Consider the following 22,501-nt stretch of genomic DNA (forward strand, 5'->3'; position numbering starts at 1 on the left):
TTGAAGGGTTGTAGGCATCAGTAGCTTATTGAAGAAGGCTAGGAAACACAAAAGAAGGTCTAAAATGAAACATAGCAGCATCAGAACTTTGGGATCATCCCAAAAGATGTTTTCATTGCTTGTAGCCAAGGTATTGAAAAATATTAGGAGTTTTTATACTGAGTAGGCAGAATTTAAAGCACCTTTAGTAAGATTCTCTGTAAGATTTCTTAAGAGAGCCTGCTGACTCCATGACCTGCTTTTATGTTGCTTAAATGACTGGGTATCTCATTTTTAAAGAACAAATTAGGCTGAGTTTTAATGACTAAAACTGTGTAATTGAATGTGAACACAGGTCCTAACTGGATATGAGCACCATTCTTCAGCAAAGTCAACATCTGACTGGCATGTTAAAAAAAAAACACAAAAAACTAAATAAAAGACTTTTTCCTGGGCAAAACAGAAAAATCTTGGGTTTTGAGGAGAAAAGGCGACAACATTACCCTTTCTTCTTCATTGCTTTCTCTAAGATTTTCTCATGAGACAACTTCTCCTTATCATATTGAGCCACAATTTTGTCAACTTGTGTACAGTGTAACTTCTGCATGGTGCTGTGTTCCTACAAAAAGAGCAAGATGATTAGTAGCTTGGACTTACAAGGTGATACTGGATTAGCCTATATGAGCCAACTCTGGAAACAACATGCTGCCTTGAGAACTTTGGCTGGCTCTACCTTCCCTATCCATTGGCTTCACAGGGCTCTGACTGCCAGAGGAATTAAGGCTGAGGGAAAATCTGAGGGCTACAGCATAAGACATAGTATCCAATTAAGGGATCGTGTCTACAAAATCCCTGATGATTTATCATCCAACCCCTATGGATTAGAGGTATCCTGATACCTTCAGTTAATGCTCTCCTCATCCTATAATTTCCATGTATGTAGACACCAGTAGCTATATGGCACAGTGGGCAGAGCGCTGAGCCTGAAGTTAGGAAGACCTGAGTTCAATCCAGCCTCAGATACTTGCTAGCTATGTGACCCTGGACAAGTCCCTCAGCCCTGTTTGACTCAGTTTCTTCATCTCCAAAATGAGCTAGAGAAAGGAAATGGCAAACCATTTCAATATCTTTGCCAAGAAAAGCCCAAATGAGGTCACATAGAGTCTGACATGATTGAACAACAACAATAAAATACTTATCTGAAGAAGCTTGGTGATATAGCGGATAGAGTGATGGGGCTATAGTCATGAAGACGAGCATTCAAATCTGGTCTCAGACTTCTAGTCATGCAACCCTCGGCAAGTCACTTTACCTCTGTTCATCTGTTTCCTCAACTATAAAATGGGGATAATAGTAGCACCTAGCTCCCAGAGCTGTTGTGAGGATCAAATGAGAGAATGTTCATAATAAATTTAGCCTAGTGCACGGTGCATAAGCGAGCACTTAAAGCCATCCTTCTTTTCACTTCTCCTCCCTTTTCCTTCCCTTCCCTTTCTGCATTCTTTTGCTTTCCTTTCCTTCCTTTCTTCTTTCCATTCTCCCTCCCTCCTTACCTCCCTTTAAGCAATATGTAAGTCTCTTCTCTCTTGCTTTTCAGATATCTAGAGACATCCATCATATGCCTTTTTGTCTTCTCCTGAATACACAGTCCCAGTGCCTTTAGCCACACATTATATGATATGGATTCCATGTCTCTTCATCAATTACCACACCCTAGTTTGTCTATATTCCTCTTCAAAATGTAGTTCCTGGCCCAGAACACATTTCTATAGATATGGGCTGACCAGGGTCTAGTACTTTATCTTTGTACATCATATATGTATTACTGACCCAAGAAGGGAAGAAGGGATAAATATTTATATAGTGTTTAAAATTAGGTATGTCATTATTTGGGGTTATTATTGCATTTTTGGTCAATTAAAATCCCTACATCTCTTTCATTTGAATTGCTCTCAAGCCAGTTTTCCACTGACCTTTTTTTTCCCTCCCTCCAGACTGAACCTGTGATTTCATTGGTAGAGGGAACCCTCACTGAGGAAATTCCTACCAATGGCATCTTCTCTGTAGATTAGTCTTAGAGAATTTCCTGGGGGCATTAAAAGGTTAAGCAACTTGCCCAGAATGTCAGAGGTGGGGCTTGAAACTAGGTTGTCTTTAACTCTGAGAATATCTCATTTAAGTAATTGTTACATTTACTAGTTGATTTATATATATATACACATATATGTATACATATGTGTATATATACATACACACATATATGTACACACACACACACACACACACACACACATATATATATATATATGTATAGCCATAACTATGGCAAGGTGATCTGAATTTTGTCCCAAGGTTGTACCAATATCACTTGGATTCCAATTCTTCCCTTTGGTGTTCATACCTCTGTCCTGAGGCTCACCACATATACCTGTCTCCCTAACACTGGCTAGTTCTGCAGCAGCTAGAAGCGTCATGGTGCCTTGGGTGTATTGCCTCCACCTAGCCCACAAGCTCCCAGATAACCTCCTTCCAGTGCCTTTATTCCATTGCTTAACCCACTTCCAACTTGTCCTGGAGAGTGGGGGAGGGGAACAAGCAAGCATTTATTGAGCCCCCTACTAGTACAAGACACTATGCTAAGCACTTGACAAATATTATCTTGTTTGAGCATCACAACTCTGTGTAGATGTGATTATGATCCCCATTTTAAAGCTAAAGAATCTGAAGTTAAGTGACTAGCCGAGAGTTATACAATTTACTTCAAGTATTAGATGAAATTTGAACTCAAGTCTTCCAGACTCTAGGTGTACCTCCTAAGCACAATGATTCCTAGTTATACTGTTGTGGTTTTATGGCTTGTTGTGGGGGTCATCTCAAAGAATGCAGATAGAATGCTTATCATCCATGTGAAGACATTAATTGAGGATTGATGCCCCTCAGAAGTGGGTTAGGTTGCAAGAGGAAGTTGCAAATTAGTAAGGCAAGACAGGGAATTTTATGGTGTAATGATGCTGATTACAAAACAGAAATTATGAATATTAAAAAGGCAGGAGCGGTTTGTTAAGGGATTAGGTAATAGGTAGGGATCCCTTCTATGGTGGTCAAACATTCTGGTCATGCTGTTTTCTGATTGACTAGCTATTGTGGTCCAGTCTAGTCAAGATGGATAGTTAGGTATTATGGTCCTGTCTTGGGCTAAATGGATGATGTGTTTGTGGTTAAGTACAAGGACACACTTGTTCAAATATGTAACTTGGATTTTTGGGCAATCTAAGGGCAGTGTCTATATTGGGTATTTAGGGGCCTGAGGTGTGGTTAAAGCCAGATTGTGTGGTTAAATCAGGATATGCCTATTGTTCAGTGGGGCCCATATAGAAGTTAGAATGCTGGGGCTGGGGCCAGTTTTATTCCATCAATACTTGTAAATACAAAGAGATTAAGAGAGGGTGGGCAGGTAGGTGGGAACCTAGAAAGAATGATCTGGAGGTGACAAAAGTGTTTTATATGTGTCCCTGTTGTATTTCCTCCTGCTTCATGGGGGCAATAAGGAGTTTTAGCACAGACTGAAAGAGAGGCATTCTGGGGTAAACTATCTCATACGGAAGAGGCAAGGGAAAAATGGTTACAATGGAGGGGAAGAATAGGAAGGCAAAAGGGAATGGGTCAACCTTATTCCCATTGAATTTGGCTTGAGGAGGGAATGAAATACACACTAAATAGGGTATCTCACCCTCCAGAAGTGTAGGGGGGGAAGGGGATGGGGGGGGGATGATGGAAGGGAGGGCAGGCTGGGGGGGAGGGAAGTTGGAAGCACCCACTTTTAAAAAGGGACGAGATCAAAGTAGAGAATAGAACAAGTGGGAGGTGGGATAGGAGGGAGGGAAATATAGTCAGTCTTTTACAATATATCTACTATGTTATTGTTTTGCATTAGCCACACATGTACAACCTATACTGAACTGCTTGTCTTCCCAGTAAGGGTGGTTAACAAGGGAGGAAGGGAATGAATCTGGAATTCAAAGTTTTAAAATCAAATATTCAAATATATATATATATATGTATATATGTGTGTATATATACATATATATATATATACTATTATTAATACTATCTTACATGTAATTGGGAAATAAGATATACAGGCACTGAGGCATAGAGATCCACTTGAAAAGTTGAAAGGGGTATGGGAGAAAATATGGGAGAGAGATGATTGGAGGAGGGGATATCCTCTGGGACTGCTATTTTTGGGTGGTGGGTAGGGGAAAAACGGGAAGAAAATTTGTAACTCAAAATCTGGTGGAAATGAATGATGTAAATCAGAAGTTAATAAAGAATTAAAAAAAAAAGAGAGGCATTCACTCTCTTTGCCATTTATAGAAAGTCAAGGTTTGGCCACACCCTTTGGTCTGCCTCCCCTTTACTTTGGGTAAGGATAGGACCAAATTTTCATGGGAATTATTGTTGTCATTGTTGTTAGTTTCATCTCGTTTTCAGTTTCCTGCTTTTGATATTTTCATAACCTTCTCTGAATTTTTCAATTTTAAATGCTTGTTTTCAAAGCATTTGAAGTTAGTATTTAACATTTCCAATAGTTGTTGCTTTTTGTTTTATAAACATAGATTTTTCTTCTCCTTTAAACAAAGTTTTAGAGAGATAACACCTCAAAAACAAGCATTTAATAAAAAAAAACTCAATTTTCTATAATTTCTAGGCTGTCTTCTTAAGACAGTCTTTGGATATATTTGTATTCCAAGTTGAAAACCAAGCACAAGGGTTCCATTTGATGGAAGTCAGTGTGGGGGCAGAGGAGGGAGGGAGGGAGGAGAACATACTTTTGCATGAGAAAAATGTCACCTCCAGCAGGGAGCACATAAGCCAACCTAGTGAGTACCCATATAAAACCCAAACAGTGAGGATAATGATACAGTCTTGATGGCCCCAAGAAAAGTCTTATGTGACTAGTGGGATGTTCCATTTCAGTAGCTACCCAGCCTCCCACACAAACAGGAAATAAGAATAATCATGGGTAACCCAACTTTAAAGAATATTTGAAAGACAATCCATCTAGGTTCTTGAGAAATCTATGAAAATGGGACATTATTAAAGGTGGGAATTAATACTGGTGACAAGGTAACAAGTAGTAAAAGGGAATACACTTTTTTATTTTTTTAAATTGGGATGATTATTTTAATGTCATGAAAAAGCTCTTCCCCCTCAAATTACCACAAGTATAAAAATAAATGGGAGGAGATGATAATTTACTTTACAAAAGACTTACATTGTTTAACAAAGGATTAGTCATGCGATTCCTTTAAATATCACATGTAGCTAGGTGGCACAGTGGTTTGAGTGTTGGACTCAGTAAGACCTCAGTTCAATTCTCCCCTCAGAATCTTATTGGCTATGTGACCCAGGCAAGTCACTTGACCACTGCTTGCCTCAGTTTCCTCATCTGCAAAATGAGGATAATAATGTTCCTAACTCCCACGATTGTGGTGAGGATCAAAGGAAAAAAATATGTAAAAGCACTTTGCAAACACTAAGATGCTTTGTAAATACCAGCTATTATGTTTAATACTAAAGTTTTATTTCTAGGCACATGTGGAAATGTTTGTTACATATAATGAGATGTATCAGTGACACATAAAATTTCAGAATTCTAGAGAACAGTAATATTATCTCATTCTATTTATATAATATTTTACAGTTTACAAAGCATTTCTATGTATATTATTTCCTAAGATACACACACACACACAGGTCAGGGTTAAAGTAGGGCAGACTTGCTCAAGGCTAAAATGCTAATAAGGTAGGATGAGGCCCCCAGTTTTCCAAGTTCAATTCTTGTTCCACTGAATCCGACTATGTATGAGAGTTTAAGAAATAGGGATAATGAGAGGCAATAGAATTAAAGGGAAAGAGTCTGGGATGGAAAATGACAATATGGTCAAAAGCATACTTTGGTTTATGATTTTGTTCTTCATTCCTGAAGAATCAGGAAGATGATAACTTGAATTGCAATTGAATTGGATTTGAGTGACGGAGAGCTGTGCAAAGTCACCAGCTTCACTTTCTCCTCCAGATCTATCTGCCCAGATATAGATCAGGATGACTGGAGATGGCCCAGGATGCAGCAGGAAACCTTGACCGTTTTATGCTAAGGTCTTTTCAGGTCCTCACTTTGAGTAAGGCAACACTTTGGTTTAGGGAATCTCTTAAGGGAACATGCTCATGAACTACAGAAGTTCAGTTAGATATATGAAATCTTTGCAGCCTAGAAATACTTGTAGCAATTACTTATTCTATCATTCCAATGAAAAATCTGGCCTCACTGATAATTTCTAACCTCATAACATCTCGCATGTGTCTTCTCTTTTTCATTCATTCAGACCCAACCCTTATTCCAGGACCTCATCATTTCTCTTTTAGACTCCAATAGCCTTCTATTGGTCTCTCTGCCTCAAGTCTCTCCCTACTACAATTAACCCTTTACTCAACTACAAAGCTATTTTTTCTCTCCCAATGGAGATGTGATGGACTTAATATGCAGAATGAGACATATAATTTTGGATATGGCCATTGTGAGAATTTGTTTTGTTTGACCCTATGTTGTTATGCATATTTATTTTGCTTTTATATTTTATATTTTGCTTTTTTGGAGGACAATGGGGTTAAGTGGCTTGCCCAAGGTCACATGGCTAGTTTTTGTGTTAAGTGTCTGAGGTCAGATTTGAACTCAGGTCCTCCTAACTCCAGGGCTGGTGCTCTATTCACTATGCCACCTACCCGCCCCTCTTGTATTTTTAAAGAGTCAATGTGGGAGATGGAGAACAAAAGGTGTTAATTGGGAAATTTGTTAATTGTTAACATTTGTTAATTGGGGAAAAAAAAGAGTAAAGTATAGGTCTACTCCTGCTCAAGACGTTCTATTAGCTCCTTATTACCTCTAGCAAATAAAGGCTCCTCTGGTTTATAAAGCTTTTCATAATCTTGTCCCTTCCTAATTTTCCAGGCTTCTTAAACGTTACACCTTTTCATGTGCTCTAAGATCCAGCTATACTCCATCACTTATATCCACGGCTTTGCACTGCTTGTCCCTAATTCCTTTATATCATAACCCTCTTCTCTTAGTTTTCCCTGGTTTCTTTTACAACTCAGCTCAAATTATCTGCTTTAGGAGATCTTTCCCAGTCACTCTAGCTGCTCTTGCCTTCCCCTTTCATCTTCTCTTCATATGCTGTACGTATTTATTGTATTTACCAGGATTTCTATAAGTTATCTCCCCAACTGGAATGTAAACTTCTTAAGGGCAGAGAATATTTTTGCCTTTCTTTGTGTTCCTAGAAATTAGCACAATGCCTAGAACATAACAAGCACTTAATAAATGCTTGGCTGATTGACTTATTAAAGGAAATAATTTACTTGTGTTTTTGGAGATGGGTTAACTTTATGGCAGTGAGACATTAGAATGTGAGTGGGGAAGAAGTTGCATCAGGAACACATGTACATTTTTAAACTATGACACCATATTTGAAAGCTCAGTGAGGGAAGTGAGCTACATAATTATCATAGTTCCTTCAGTTTATTGATGTTTGTTACTTCTGCTCAGACAAGTGAAGTTTTAAGGGAGCCAAAAACATTCATTAGGTGGAGCGGTTAAATGGCTGTGGCAGAATGCTTTGTGATAGCCTCATTGTGCAAGCATCTCTCTGAGGTAGAGAGGTTAATACTTGATAAATCATAGATTAAATCTTAACCCACTAAAATAGTTCTATTTTATTTTAATACCAATTTAACGCAGTGTTTTAACAAATTTAAAAAACATCCCTATATACAACAAGGAATTTTTACCCTTGGGGCAAATGCAATACTGTGGAAAGAGCTTTGTTACTGGAGTGTTTCACATCTTGCTTGATATGCTTACTTTCTGTGTGACCTTTGGTCTCAATTTCTTCATAAATGAGGGGACACAGTAATATGGCCTGGGTCCTTCTTAGTTCCAGATCTATGACCTATGATGATAAATACTTGGTGGGGTGGGGGATAAAGAGAAAGAGCAGAGGATAGTTGTTTAGGAACCTCCTTTAGTCTTATACCAGGTAGGTCCCTGCTTTAATTCATTACTATAACTAGTTGGTGTTATTCTCTGTTGTTTATATGTTGCTGAAAAAAAAAATAAGTGCTGTCAATGCCCTCTTAATTTGGCATCCAAAGAGAAAGAACAGTAACTGTACCCCCTTTTTTGAATCCAAGCTGCTGTTAAAATTGTGGGTGGCAAATAATAGTCAAAGATTAATTGAATTCTAATTCAGTATTATCTAGGTGATCAAAATCTTTTGTGTTAGTTACTTTATACTTTCAAGTGGTTTGGGGGATGTAATTAGTTTGTCCATAAATCAATATAATCAGTCGCACTCTCTAGGTTTTCACCCATTATCAGAAGGGGAAAAATTGTACCTTGGCATGTTTCTTCTTTAAAGAATTTAGCTCTTTCTGTTGTTTCTTTAAGTGTTTCAAGTAAGCCTATTGGAGAGAAGGAAAAAAAGAAACCCACTGATATTAGTTTTCCTGTAGCCATAGGGACTGAATCAGACTGAAAGAAAAAACAATGAATAACTTTGGGTTACATTAACATGCACACTATATATCAAGCCACTTTACCTTCATTTGTTTTAAGTCTTCTATCCTCACTTGAGGAATAAGTTCAATACCTAAAAAAGATGGGATATTTTATTTTTAAGATTAAACAAAATTAGCCACAGTGTTGCTTAGGCTACTAAAATTTCAAATACTCTTTACTAAAGCAAGTATCTAAACATTTATCTTTTATCTAATCTGAAAATGGAAGTGAGCATCTTCCCATTAGAAAACAACTAACAGAACAACTAAGAGAAATAGCTGTTTTTATCTTTGCATGTTAAGGCATGTTTGTGCTAGCCTATTTGTTTAGGGTAAAAAGCAATAAATGCACCATGAATTCCTGGAGGTGTCCCAAATTCACTACCACATAAAGAAAAAAAGCAAAAAGTTCCATTGCTCATAAAATTAAATTTGTCATTTTAGCAATGACTTTCATATATAGGAGAAAAGTCAACTGAACCAGTCAATGTATAGTAGGATACTGAAATGGGAACCTAGAATTTCCCAAAGAAATACAACTCCTCACACTGTCCTTGGTGATGAGCTAGACCAGATATTGCCATAGCAACAGCAGCTGGAAGAGACTTCCAAGACAATAGGATTATTTTCTGTTTTCATGTAGATTTTCTTTTCAAGTAAACATTGTTTCTTTAAATGTTTTTGAGTGCTGAATGAAATCAACAGGAAAATTAAAGGGCACTAGATAACATTTTAATTTCCATTAGCAGAAGGGGAAAAATTATACCTTTGCATGTTCCTCTTTTAAAGAATTTAGCTTTTTCTGTTTTAGTGTTTCAAGTAATCCTATTGGTATACCATATCTGATTTCCAGGAATATTGTAATAAGAGACATGCATGTTTAGGGATGATAAGGATATATCCATAGGCCCATATTTCTCAATTTTATTCATTACAAGAGACATGAACCTGGTTATTATATGTACCTGTAGATGAAGAATCTTATCATTTGTCTATAGTTGGCTTAATGTGCCACAGTTATACCACCAGTATGCTTTGGCAAGATTAGATAGGGAAAAAAATACCTGGCTGGCAGAAATGTTTTTTGACTTTGATATTTTAAGTCATAATGGCGTATAATAAGGAAGTTAGGGACATTTAGTATAGAATATTAACAGGGCTAATGTTACTGATGGCAAAAACCATACCTTACAAGCTTACTTCATGGGCCCCAGGCCTGCTTTAAGACCACTTATCAATTGCTACTGGTCAACAAACAGTCCTTTTTTTGCAGTCCATGCCATCTGTTTTTATAACCTAAATTTCTGTCTGATAGAATTTTGTGTTGAATGATCACCCATTTGCCTCATTCTGACTGTTCTTCTGGTATTAATTCTATAAAACCTTGATTAAAAGGAACCCCTCAAACACAGCCATTAATCACTGGGAGTCAGTTTTTGATACTAGACTTTAAGGATAAACAACAAATGATTTAAAAAGCAAAGCTTATAAATAACATTTTAAAACACACACAAACACAAATTCCTAATGTAGAACCTGGGTAAGTATGGCTTCAGGTCACTATCCAGGCAGAAGTTTTACTATTTAGGTGGTGCAGCAGACAGAGTATTACACCTGGAGTCAGGAAGTCCCAGATCAAAATGAAGCCTCATATACTTCCTAACTATGGGACCTTGGACAATTTTTTCACAACCTCTGGCTGTCTCAGTTTTCTCACTTGAAAAATGGCAATTATAGTTGCACCTACTGCCCATGGTTATTGTAAGGATCAAATGAGATAATATTTTTAAAGCACTTACCATAGTGCATGGTGCATAAGTAGGTATTTAATAAATACTTGATCCCTCACCCCCCTCCTAATACATCTATATTCTTCTCTAATATTACAGAAGTATATAATAGCAATGTCATTCTGAATGATGGTCCTTAGATACTTTGGGTTCCTCAGTCATAAAATAAAGAATAAGTATTCTCTCTTTGCTCTACTTATTGCTTTTTTTAGAGGGGGGAAGGTAGGGCAATTGGGGTTAAGTGACTTGCCCAAGGTCACATGGCTAGTTTTGTTTTAAGTGTCTGAGGCCGCATTTGAACTCAGGTCCTCCTGACTCCAGGGCTGGTGCTCTATTTACTGAACAATCTAGCCACCCCTCTTTGCTCTACTTATTTAAGTAGAATCATAAACATAAGAGATTTTCCAATGCTAAGGTTGAAGAAAAGATCTTTACTAACCGAATTTTCTTGTTTTCTTTGTGTCATGCAGAATAACTGAGTAGTCTGATTTTTTAAGGTTTCAGGATAGTTTCTGTTCTTGCCAGTGTAGGTGTTAAAAATAAGTGGTAATCCTTCAAATGATAATTTGAGAGTTGTGTGGGAGCCTCCTTTGCCTATTCCCCTGTTCTGGAAACTTACAAAACCCCAATCAGGTTTGTATACCTAATGCTACTCTACCATGTATATATATTATCAAAGCAGGAATTTCTAATTCCTACTTTCAGAAAAAAAATGTGACACTGATCCAGAGAACAAGTGCTTTTGTATTAACTGACATATGAGTCTCCCCCCACTATCCCTCACTTCTCTCAAAGACTTCTCCAATGGAGGCAACTTTTCTTCTTACTCACTCAGAGTAGACCCAGGGGCATACGGCTTGATCTTCCAGGCTACTTTGTGCCCAATTGGTTAATTATTATGATTCAACAAATTCTCCTTTCTTAAAGTCCATGCCATCTGGTTATACAAGCTGTTCAAAAACATGCACTTTTAAGTTATTTAACCTATTAAGAACTTAAAAGTGCACCAAGACTTTTGGAACACCCTGTATAACTTTCTGCACATTCCTGTTATCACCTACTCATCTCTGCGATATGTTCCCACCTCTCTTTGCCTTCTTCAGGATCTGGCTCAGAGTGTTTTCTCTCTCCATCCTCTACCATTTCAACATTCATATGGATGATCCATTTGACTCACTCATCTCACATTTCTTTAAAATTCACAGCTTCAGTGAATTTCAATGCCATTCCATTTAAGCCACCCTGGGTCATTATCCACATGATGAGCTCGGACTATTTTATCTTCAAGATATTGAACTTGGGACTCCTTTTTTCTCATACCAAGTGAAGATACTCTTCTTCCTTGCCAACTTCCTTGACCATCTTCTTTTGTTACATATTCTTTCCTTACTAATCTCATGGACTTCAGTAACTTCAGTTAAAACCTCTACATATGCGAGCCCTATATCTATATCTTTAGTCCCAACTTCTCTCCAGAGCTCCAATATCAGAGTTCCAACTATAAGCTAGACACTCCCAATTTCCTTTAGGTCATTTCCACTTGCATGTCCAGTCAGCTCCTCAAACTCAAAAATATCTAAAACAGAACACATAATCTTGCTTCCAAAAACACATCTTCCTCTCATGTTCCCATTGGGTTTTTTTGTGCTCTTTTTTTAGGGGGGGGGTCACTAATCCTATTGATCTAGGGTAAAAGTTCTGTTATGTTGGTTAATGGTCTAATTTCTTAAGAGATGAGTGAATCTGAAGCATTTTGAAGACATTGTGAGCATAACCAGCATGGAAATAATGAAGTCCTCAACATAACCATGTTTTAATCATAACCAACATAACCAGACATTGTTCACATTTAAAAATGAGGTAAAATTAACCACTAATGCCAAATCCAAATGGAAACAAATATGTGTGTGTGTGTGTTTTAAGTGTTTAGAGATCCCATAAAATTATAAAGTAAGGGTCTCTAAGATATTAGGGGGAAGTACTCTTCAGAAATAGCCATCAAAAATAGCCAGAATTATTTCATCTTACCTTTCTTCCCTTCCACTCCTGCTCCCAGGGCTGAAGTGGTGGTTGGTCTGAGTTCAGAGCTGCTCTGAGGAGTCACATTGGCTTTAGCATTATTGGCTTTTCCTTTCTTGTCATTCTTTGAAGTGTCATTTGGCACATCAGCTATGTCACTCTGAAATATATGCATTTATACTTGACCCACAATGTTGACCCTTCAAGCTTAAACACATTAATATGATGTCATTCCATCTGATTCAACAAAGATTTATGAAGTATCTATTACATTCAAACCTCTGTCCCCCCTTAGAACCCACCTCCCCAAAGTTCTTGCCCTCAAGGAGATTATATCTTACTATGGATTGAAAGTGAGAAGAGGAGTGATAGATACGACAAAGCACCAAAAGGATAATGGTTCAGAGCTTTGCTTTGCAAATTTTTTGGTCCCTCAGCACCCCTTTACCCACTTAAAAATATTGAAGAGCTCCTAAAGAGCTTTTGTTTATATGGGTTATATCTAATGATAGTCACTGCATTTTTAATTAAAGTGTCTTAGTATTATTAGGGAAATAAATTCGACCTTTAAGAATTTCCTGAAAGGAGCTTATACCTCATACTTAAGTTCAAACTTCATATCTGAAGATAACCTCTAGGGCTACACTTTAATAACTGCTAATTTAGAGCTTGAAAGGATCTTAGAGGCCAACTAATCCAAATTTGTTATTTTAAAGAGAGAAATAAAGACGACTTGTCCAAGGTCACACAGGTATGAGGTCTGAACTTAGGTTCAAATTCAATTTCAAACCAGATTACAAATCTGGTTCCTTATCCACTGTACAGGGGAGAAGAAATACTGTACATGAATTTGAGTACCAAGTTTGAATCCCAGCTGTCAGACTTATTGGCTGTGTAACTTCAGAAAAATCTTTTAACTTTCTCATGTCTTAGTTTCTCCACCTGCAAAATTGGGAATAACCCCTGTAGTGTTTGTCTCTTGGGGTTTTTATGAAGCTTAAATGCAATTATGGATGAGAAGGTCTTTGCAAACCTTAAAGTGCTGCTATATTTCTTGTCAGTCATTATTACTGAGAAGAATTTGTCTGCCTTATGATCCCCCTACCCTCACCTTCTTTCTTTGGTACCTCCCTAGAGTTCTCTTCTCCATTCAGATCCAAGCATCCCCCTCTCCCCATGAGGGGGAATATTAACTGTCAAGGAGCATCAGCATTACTGTAAAAGATCCAGCAGCAGAGAGAGGAAAATGTAGCTACTTCAATGGCACTGAATGTGTATTCAGTATCACTGAGTGGTACAGTCACTGTTGCCAGCAAGTTACAGAGTGTTGACAGAAGAAAATAGTTTGTTCTGTTTGAAATGAAAGAAATATACATGTATGGGAAAGGGAGAACAGAGTGTGAGAGGGGCAAAGAAATGAATGTAGTTTTAGTTGTCATTCAATAGAATGAACTGGTTGTAAATTTTATTCACATCAAGAAAATTTGCCTCTGTAATATTTTCTTAAACTATAGTAGATGTTTCTCACTTCATAATGGAATATTTCAGACTAGAAAATAATCAAATGATTGCTTTCATTAAAAAAAAAACAAAACAAAAGGAAGAAAGATGGACAATTATATATGTGAGAACCTGTTAATATAGGTACAAAATGTAATTTCATTTTTTAATATTATCTATGCTTTATTGTATTTTTATTTATTTTGTTAAATATTCACAATTACATTTTTTAATTTTTCAAATGCTTTATTAACTTCTGATTTACATCATTCATTTATGCCAGATTTTGAGTTACAAATTTTCTCCCAGTTTTTCCCCTACCCACAGCCCCAAAATGGCAGTACCACAGGATATTCCCTCCTCCAATCTGCTCTCTCCCGTATCTTCTCTCATACCCCCTTTGACTTTTCCAGTAGGGCATGGTGGATCTCTGTGCCCCAGTGCCTGTATATCTTATTTCCCAATTACATGTAAAATAGTATTAGTTGTATATATATATATATATATATATATATATATATATATATATATATATATATATAAAATTAGTTTTATATATATATTATTAGTTATATATATATATACACACACATATATATTTTTTAAACATCTGATTTCAAAACTTTGAATTCCAGATTCATTCCCTTCCTCCCTTGTCACCCACCCTTACTGGGAAGACAACCAGTTCAGTATAGGTTGCATATGTGTAGCTAATGTAAAACATTACCATAGCAGATATAACATTGTAAAAGACTGACTATATTTCCCTCTTTCCTATCCCACCTCCCACTTGTTCTGTTCTCTACTTTGATCCCGTCCCTTTTCAAAAGTGGGAGATTCCAACTTCTCTCCCCCCCCAACATACCCTCCCTTCCATAATTCCCCCTCTCATCCCCTTCCCACTTACTCTCCTGTAGGGTGAGATACACTATTTAGTGTGTATTTCATTCCTTCCCCGAGCCAAATTCAATGAGAATAATGTTGACCCATTCCCTTTTGCCTTCCTATTCTTCCCCTCCATTGTAATCATTTCCCCTTGCCTCTTCTACATGAGATAGTTTACCCCATTCTGTCTCTCCCCTTCTCCTCTCATTATATTCCTTTCTCACCTCTTAATTTCACCTTTAAAGTATCATCCCTTCCTATTAAATTGGTCCTGTGCTCTCTATCTATGTATACCTGTAAACATATATACACACACATTCACATATGTATTCATACGCCCGTATACCCTCCGATATAGACATATATGTATATATATGTATTTCTTTTCCCTCCAACTATTTTCACACTGAGAAAAGTTTCATCAGTTAAAATTATCATTTTTTTCATGTAGGAATGTAAATAGTTCAACTTTGATAAGTTCCTTGTGATGTCTTTTCCCTGTTTACCTTCTCATGCTTCTCTTGCTTCTTGTATCTGAATGTCTAATTTTCTATTCAACTCTCGTTTTTTCATCAAGAATGCTTGAAAATTCTATATTCCACTGAATGACCATATTTTCCCCTGAAACATGATACTCAGTTTTGCTGGGTAGGTGATTCTTGGTTTTAATCCTAGCTCCTTTGCCCTCTTGGATATCATATTCCAAGCCCTTTGATTCCTCAGTGCAGAAGCTGCCAGATCCTGAGTTATCCTGATTATGTTTCCACAATTTTCAAAATGTTTCTTCCTGGCTGCTTGTAATATTCTCTCCTTGATCTGGTAATTTCAAAACCTGGCTATAATATTCCTAGGAGTTTTCTTTTTGGGATCTTTTTCAGGAGGTGATCTGTGGATTCTTTCAACCTCTATTTTGCCCGCTGGTTCTAAAACTTCAGGGCAGTTTTCCTTGAGAATTTCTTGGAAGATGATTTCTAGGTTTTTTCTTTGATCATGGCTTTCAGGTAGTCCAATAATTTTTAAATTATCTCTCCTGGATCTATTTTCCAGGTCAGTGGTTTTTCCTATGAGATATTTCACATTGCCTTCTATTCTTTCATTTGTTTGGATCTGTTTCACAGCATCTTAATTTCTCATGAAGTCATTAGCTTCCATTTGCTCCAATCTAATTCTGAAGCAATGATTCTCCTCAGTGGGCTTTTGAGATTCTTTTTCCATCTGACAAATTTAGCTTTTTAAGGCATTCTTCTCCTCATTGCCTTTTTGAGCCTCTTTTGCCATTTGAGTTAGTCTATTTTTTAAAGTATAATTTTCCTCAGTCAGGCTGTTGACTCTCATTTCATAATTTTCTTGCAGCATTCTCATTTCTCTTCCCAATTTTTCTTCTACTTCTCTTATCTGCTTCTTAAGGTCCTCTATTGCCTGTAACCAGCTCATAGTTTTCTTGGAAGCTTTTGGTGCAGGAGTTCTGACTTCACTGTCTTCCTCCTGTTCCATGCTTTGATACTTTGTGTCCCCAAATAGGAGTCTAATATTGGATTGCTTTGCTTGGTTTGCTTCCTTTGCCTGGTCTTTTTGCCACTCAATTACTTGACTTTTGGGCTTTTTTCCACAGTAGGACTCTGCTACCAGACAAGGGAGCCTCGTTCCAAACGCTGGGGTTTTCTCAGCTGCCAGAGGTATTAGTTGGGTACCCTCTCTGAGGCCTCCACAGGCTCTGGCAAGCTGGTCATACTCCCCAGGACCTCCACCCTAGACCGCAATCCAGATCCAAGCAGGTTAAAGCAATAGCGATTACCCCTCAGACTGGTTGCTTTGTTCCCCTACAGTCTTCAGGCCAGGAGGTAAACAGCTGCACTGCCCTCAGTGGCTTCTTGCCCCAGGGGCAAAAGCCAAAGCACTCCTAACTACTGGGTCCCAAAGTCCACACTGCACTGACCTCTCACTTTGTCCTTAGGATCTATGTGTTGATAATTCTAGACTGCCACAGCTGCTGGTGATCTGGAGTCCCTCCAGCCAGTGTTTGGTCAGGCCTGGCCTGGGGCTAAAACCTCTGGCTGGCGCTGGGCCAGCCTGCTGGGCTGTCCTCAGAAGGTGGTTAGCTTCTCTGTGTCATTTTGTGGTTTCTGTAGCTCCAAAGTTTGTTCAGAGTCCCCTTTTACATGAATTGGATGTGGTTGGAGTCAGAGCCACATGGAGGTCCTGTTTCTACTCTGCCATCTTGACTCTGCCCCTCTAATTTCATTTTTAATGGCATGATTGATAAAGAGTGACTCCAAATGTGAGTTAAGCTACCAATTTTCCAGGTTTGCATGATTTTGCTTAATAAAGGTTAGCTCTACCTTCCTCACCCTAACTCTCAGAAGACTGTAAACTACTTGAGGTTCAGGGCTATTTTTTATATCCCTACTATGTAATATAGTACCTTGAACAAAAGCACTTAAATGTTAAATTGAGATGATTTTTTGCAGGAAAGCATGGGTGCTCAACATACACTTGAGTGCTAATTCATGTAAAAGACAATAGTGACAACAAAACATATTTCTTTTTCTAAGATGTTTGACATACTTCCAGAAATCCAAAACTTAAGGCCAGATATATAAATCATCATGAGAGTTCAGGTTTAGCATGTGAAATTCACATGATATGTTCTCTTGTGTAATGGCAGTATTCTCTAATAAGGTCATAAACTCTGTTGTGTTAATACTTAATACTTACCGTTTCAATACCCATTGCTCTCATTTGATCTGCTCTCTTTTCCATTACAGAAAGAAATTTTTTGGGGTCTGACAGGGCATCCACAATATCTGAAAGAAATTCACTCATGTTAGTCTTAAGATTTTTTCATAATTATTCAATTCATCTTGAAGAAAGACTCTTCAACATGAATCTTTTTGTTTATTTGTTTCATGTGATTGTTCCTCTTAGAAAACTTATCAAGGCTGTAATAACTTATAATATGCACCAAGAAACAAAAAAGGAATATCTCCCTAATGGTTCTCTACAGCTTTTCTTAGTTCTTTTTCCTCAAACATTTAACTTAACTTTGAAATCTAGTTTCATGATATAGTAACAATGAACATCTCTTCCATTATTTTCTTTCATATAATCTGCATTTAAAGAGACTAACACCAGCCTATATTTCACATAGTATCTTTGAGGTATTAACACACTTTTAGATACACAATTTTTACCAGTTAACAAAAAAGCAGCATATGCATTCTCTAATTTTAAGTTATTTTCCAGAATTTATGACTTTCTCTTCCCAACCTTCAGGAATTAACCTCCCTACTTATGGTCTTTTTTTATTTTTATTTTCATTTCAAGAGGAAACATTTATCAATAACAGGAATTATAACCAAAATGGTACTAAAAATATACTAAGGAAAATCTACAGAATTTTAAATGAGTTGACTAGTTTCTGATGTTCTCCTGACATGGGATCATACAGAATAAAGAATCTCAGAATTTCAAAGGCTATCTAGTTCAACTCAGACCTCAACATGAATGTACAACATATCCAATAAGTGGTCATCCAACCTTTGCTTGTATACCTCCATCGAAGAGGTTCCCATGACATTGTGAGGCAGCCTATTCCACCTGATAAAGTTCTAATTATTAGAAAGTTTTTCCTTACATTGATCCTAAACCTGCTTCTCTATCACTGAAAATGACCCAAAATGCAGTGAATGACCTTGTGTATCTTCAATATCTGACCAAGCTTTAAGTTTTTCACAGTTCCCATTTCAGCTGCCGTCATGGCATCTGGAATAAAATTGTTCTCCACCCATTCTGTCAGGAAAAGTCTTCATGTGCCTCTGGGGTCAAGTAGAACAAGCATAATCAATCTTTTTTTAACATTCCTGGGTTTAGGTCCTACTTCTACTTTATATTTGAGGAATCTGAGGCACAGATGATCCTGCTGTTGGGGTTAAGCTCCTGCTTTAGGTTTTCTATGGTAACAAGGAATTGAGTTCAAATTGCTTATAGAAAAGACATTTACATTGTGCCTCTATGCTCTTATTATGTTCAAATCTTGTACTCAGAACTAGATACACAGATATAAATGTGGAAACAGTTCTAAGTCTTTTGGAGCTGACATTCTCATGAAGGAAATAACATATTAGGGAAACAGAGACCTAGCAGTTATATTTGGATTTGCAAAGTTACAGGGATAGTGAATGGAGACAATGGGGCTAATGAACTGAGAGACCTATTCCAGGTAAAATGACTGTGTTTATGTGATTATCACAAAGGCAAAATGCAAAACAGTTTTTCAAAGGATGATGCTTTTGCAATGTCAGGTCATTCTCCCCTGGGAAATTATAAATTTTTAATAACATAATTTTTTTCTTTTTTTTTTCTTCCTCTTGATTTTGGGAAAATATCACTTAAGTTCTAAACTGTGTGAATCATATGCTTAATAACTATTAATTCCTGAATATTAATTCCTAAGCATTAACAGGCACTGTAGTTATGTGCATATACATATGTATCTATATATAAATCTATATTTATCTACTTATGTTGGTGTTCTCTGAACACATGGACTCTCTCATTGTTTTTTTCTAAATCTTATAGATCAAGTATAGTGCCCCAAATAGAAATGCTTAGAATGAACACATAAGTAAATGTCAGAGTACAAAGGAATTATGTCAATATCACAAGGATCTGTGATTTCTCTGGTGTGGAAACTCCTTTCACCAAGGTAGACCTGTCTATAATTTAGTAGACACGTCTCAGTGAACTGTCTGAAGCTTTTCATGATTGACCCACAGTCATACAGCTAGTAAATACTAGAGGTGATAGTTTAACCTATATTTTTGTGATTCTTAGTTAATCACTTGATCCACTATACTCCCTCTCTACTAATCAATTAATAAAAAAGCCTTTATTAAGAAATAATTTAGTGGGAACAAAAACTTCATTTCAAAGAGAAAAAAATTATCTAAGATACAATACAGATTTTCTAAGGCATCAAACACCAGAAAAATCATTTTAAAATATTCTTATTAAAACTTAAATCTTCAATAATCCTGTTTGTCAGGCTGAATTATTCTCATTAGATTTTAAGCACTTTGAGGGCAGGGACTGTTTTTCTCTCTGTGGTATCCTTAGCACAAGTCATTGATACATAATAGACACAATAAATGCTTACTGATTGATTAATTAATTGACAGATTTTGGCAACGATTTAGAAAATATTGATTATATTACCAGGCAGTCTACCTTGATATTTTGATGCAAAATCAATGATTAAGGACAGAAGTCATACTGTGCTAATACACATACAGAGCTAATTTATAAGGCACAAACCTCTAAATAATAAGAGCAGGTACTTAAATAGTGCTTAAGGTTTGCAAAGAAATATTTACACACATAATCTCCTTTGTACCTTGTGACCATTCTGATATAAGGGCTATACTTATTCCCATTTTACAGATGAAGAAAATGAGGGTCAGAAGTTAACATCTGAAGCAGGATTTGAACTCAGATCTTCCTGATTCTGTTCATTATGCCATCTACCTGCCTCTAAACACAAATTATTATGATATTATATCCATGTATCTACTTTGAAGACAGGATAACTGCCACCTAATGGCATTCCCAAGGTCATATAGTAAATCTATAGTAGAACTGAATTCCTGGCTTCATCCTGAGGACCACAGATTCAGAACTGAAGGGGACTTTAGAAGTCAAGCAGCCTATTTTACAGATGAGGAAACTGAAGCTGAGATAAATTAAATGAATTGTCCAAAGCCACAGAGATAAAAGCAACATAGGATTTGAACCCTGGTCCTGTGAATTGAAACCCACTGTAATATGCTGCTTCATGCTCTGTCCATTTATCTATGCTATATGGATTTTAAATAGTCCATAAAATGCCTGGATAACACCATGGATTATTTGATGTCATTAAATGGGTTGTTAAAAATTTTTCAATTTTCTACCATCTGCTTTGGTATCATCTAGACACAACAAAAATGACTGAATTCAGTAAGTACTACAGATGTATTCATTAGTTGGATAAACATCATTATTTAAATTTGCTCCCAATTACTAATATTATGATTTCTGTGAACTAACTAGGGAGTTATACTACCAGGTCCTGAAATTGTGTAATTATTTTTTATATATAAATAGACTGACACTTAAATATCTTCTTAGCAGATACAGATTTTATTTATTTGCAAGATATCTTAGATGCTGATTATGGATCTGTTCCTAAGAGTTCAAAATAGCCAAGAAATGGAAACTGGATCATAAATATACATGTACTGTAGACTTTAGGAAATATAATTTCAAAAGGTTAAATAAAACAAATGATAGGCATGCTCCCATATCCTGTGAGTCTAGAGATGATGGCTTGAGAGGGACAGAAGGCTCTCTAAAATGAAATTAGCATGATCTATCCAAAAAAAGATCCTGATTTGGAAGAAAATGGAGCTGTATCTAAAAAAAATTATGAGGTACACTGGGAGTTCTCTGATGAACTAGAAATTTTAAAGGGCATATATGAAAAGATCAAAGGGCCATGTTCAAAAAGAGGGGAGAAGTGGATTTCAGAAACTGGCAAACCTGATAGCCATCCCTGGCAAAAATTCTAGAACTTAGAAAGGTAAGTTAAGAAGCATTTATGAAGTGCCTACTATGTGCCACACACCATACTGAGCATGCAGATACAAAGAAAGGCAAAAGAAAGTCCCTGCTCTTATGTGATTCCCAGTCCCGTGTGGGAGATGTCATGCAAAGCACAGTATAAGCAAAATGTATGCAGAATAAGCTGAGATAATCAACGGAGTTAAAGGTAATTGGAAAGGCTTCTTGTGGCAGGGGGGTGTTAGCTGAGACTCAAAGAAAGCCAGGGAAAATACCTAGAGTGGAGTTAGGGAATCTTGTGAACTTCCATGAACTTCCTTTGAAGAAAGAACAGCAAGGAGGCCAATGTCACGGTATCACAGAGTGTGTGGGAGGAAGCAGTTATAAAAAGACTATAAGCGGTGATCAATAGGAACCAGCACGGGTTCACTAAGAAGTTGTTGTTCAGTCATTTCTGAGTTGTGTCCAATCAACACTTCATGATTCCATTTGGAGTTTTCATGGCAAAGATATTGGAGTGTTTTGCCATTTTCTTCTTCAGTTCATCTTGCAGATGAGGAAAGTGATGGAAACAGGGTTGAGTGACTTGCTCAGGATGACATAGCTAGTAAGTGTCTGGGGCCAGATTTGAACTCAGATGATTCCTCCTGATTCCAGGCAGAGCACTTTATCCACTGTGTCACCTAGCTGCCCTCACTAAGAAGATGCCATCGTAGATTAAATTCACTTTTTCTATGCTCCCTAAATAATCAATGATGATGATGATGATATATTTATAGAGCACTTTAAAATTCACAAAGCACTTTCTTCAAAACCACTCATGAAGTATATAGTGAAAATATTGTTATGCCTCTCCTCTTCCCAACATTTTCAAACTTGACCTATTGTGATAATAACAGTAAGAAGGGCTCCCAGTTTGGAAATTCCTTTAAATTTGGCATCCTTTACAGATGCCAAGTCATCTGTAACCTAGTACTAGAGACTTGTATGGAGTACTGAGTGACTTGTGTATGGTACCATAGCTAGCATATTAGAGAGACAGGACCTGAACCCGGATCTTTCTAACTCTATGACTAGATATACACTATTCTATGATGCCACTCTTCCCTGTG

At 37.0% G+C, this 22,501-nt stretch overlaps 1 protein-coding gene across 10 annotated transcripts in view; it reads right to left on the reverse strand.

The window, feature by feature from the left end:
- Window positions 1-22,501, reverse strand: part of PLCB4 (phospholipase C beta 4) — a 537,045-nt gene that overhangs the window by 32,122 nt on the left and 482,422 nt on the right. For all 10 annotated transcript variants that reach the window (XM_069065424.1, XM_069065423.1, XM_069065418.1 and 7 more), the window contains 5 exons: window positions 17,508-17,596; window positions 12,417-12,567; window positions 8,641-8,690; window positions 8,437-8,502; window positions 483-598 (listed from right to left, as the gene is read on the reverse strand). In XM_069065424.1, coding sequence (XP_068921525.1) covers window positions 483-598; window positions 8,437-8,502; window positions 8,641-8,690; window positions 12,417-12,567; window positions 17,508-17,596 — 472 coding nt within the window. The remainder of the gene's footprint in view (window positions 1-482; window positions 599-8,436; window positions 8,503-8,640; window positions 8,691-12,416; window positions 12,568-17,507; window positions 17,597-22,501) is intronic.

This window comes from Petaurus breviceps, unplaced genomic scaffold, assembly GCF_028583685.1.
Source record: "Petaurus breviceps papuanus isolate PSGF00001 unplaced genomic scaffold, PetGlider_PUasm1.0 90686, whole genome shotgun sequence".
NCBI lineage: Eukaryota > Metazoa > Chordata > Mammalia > Diprotodontia > Petauridae > Petaurus > Petaurus breviceps.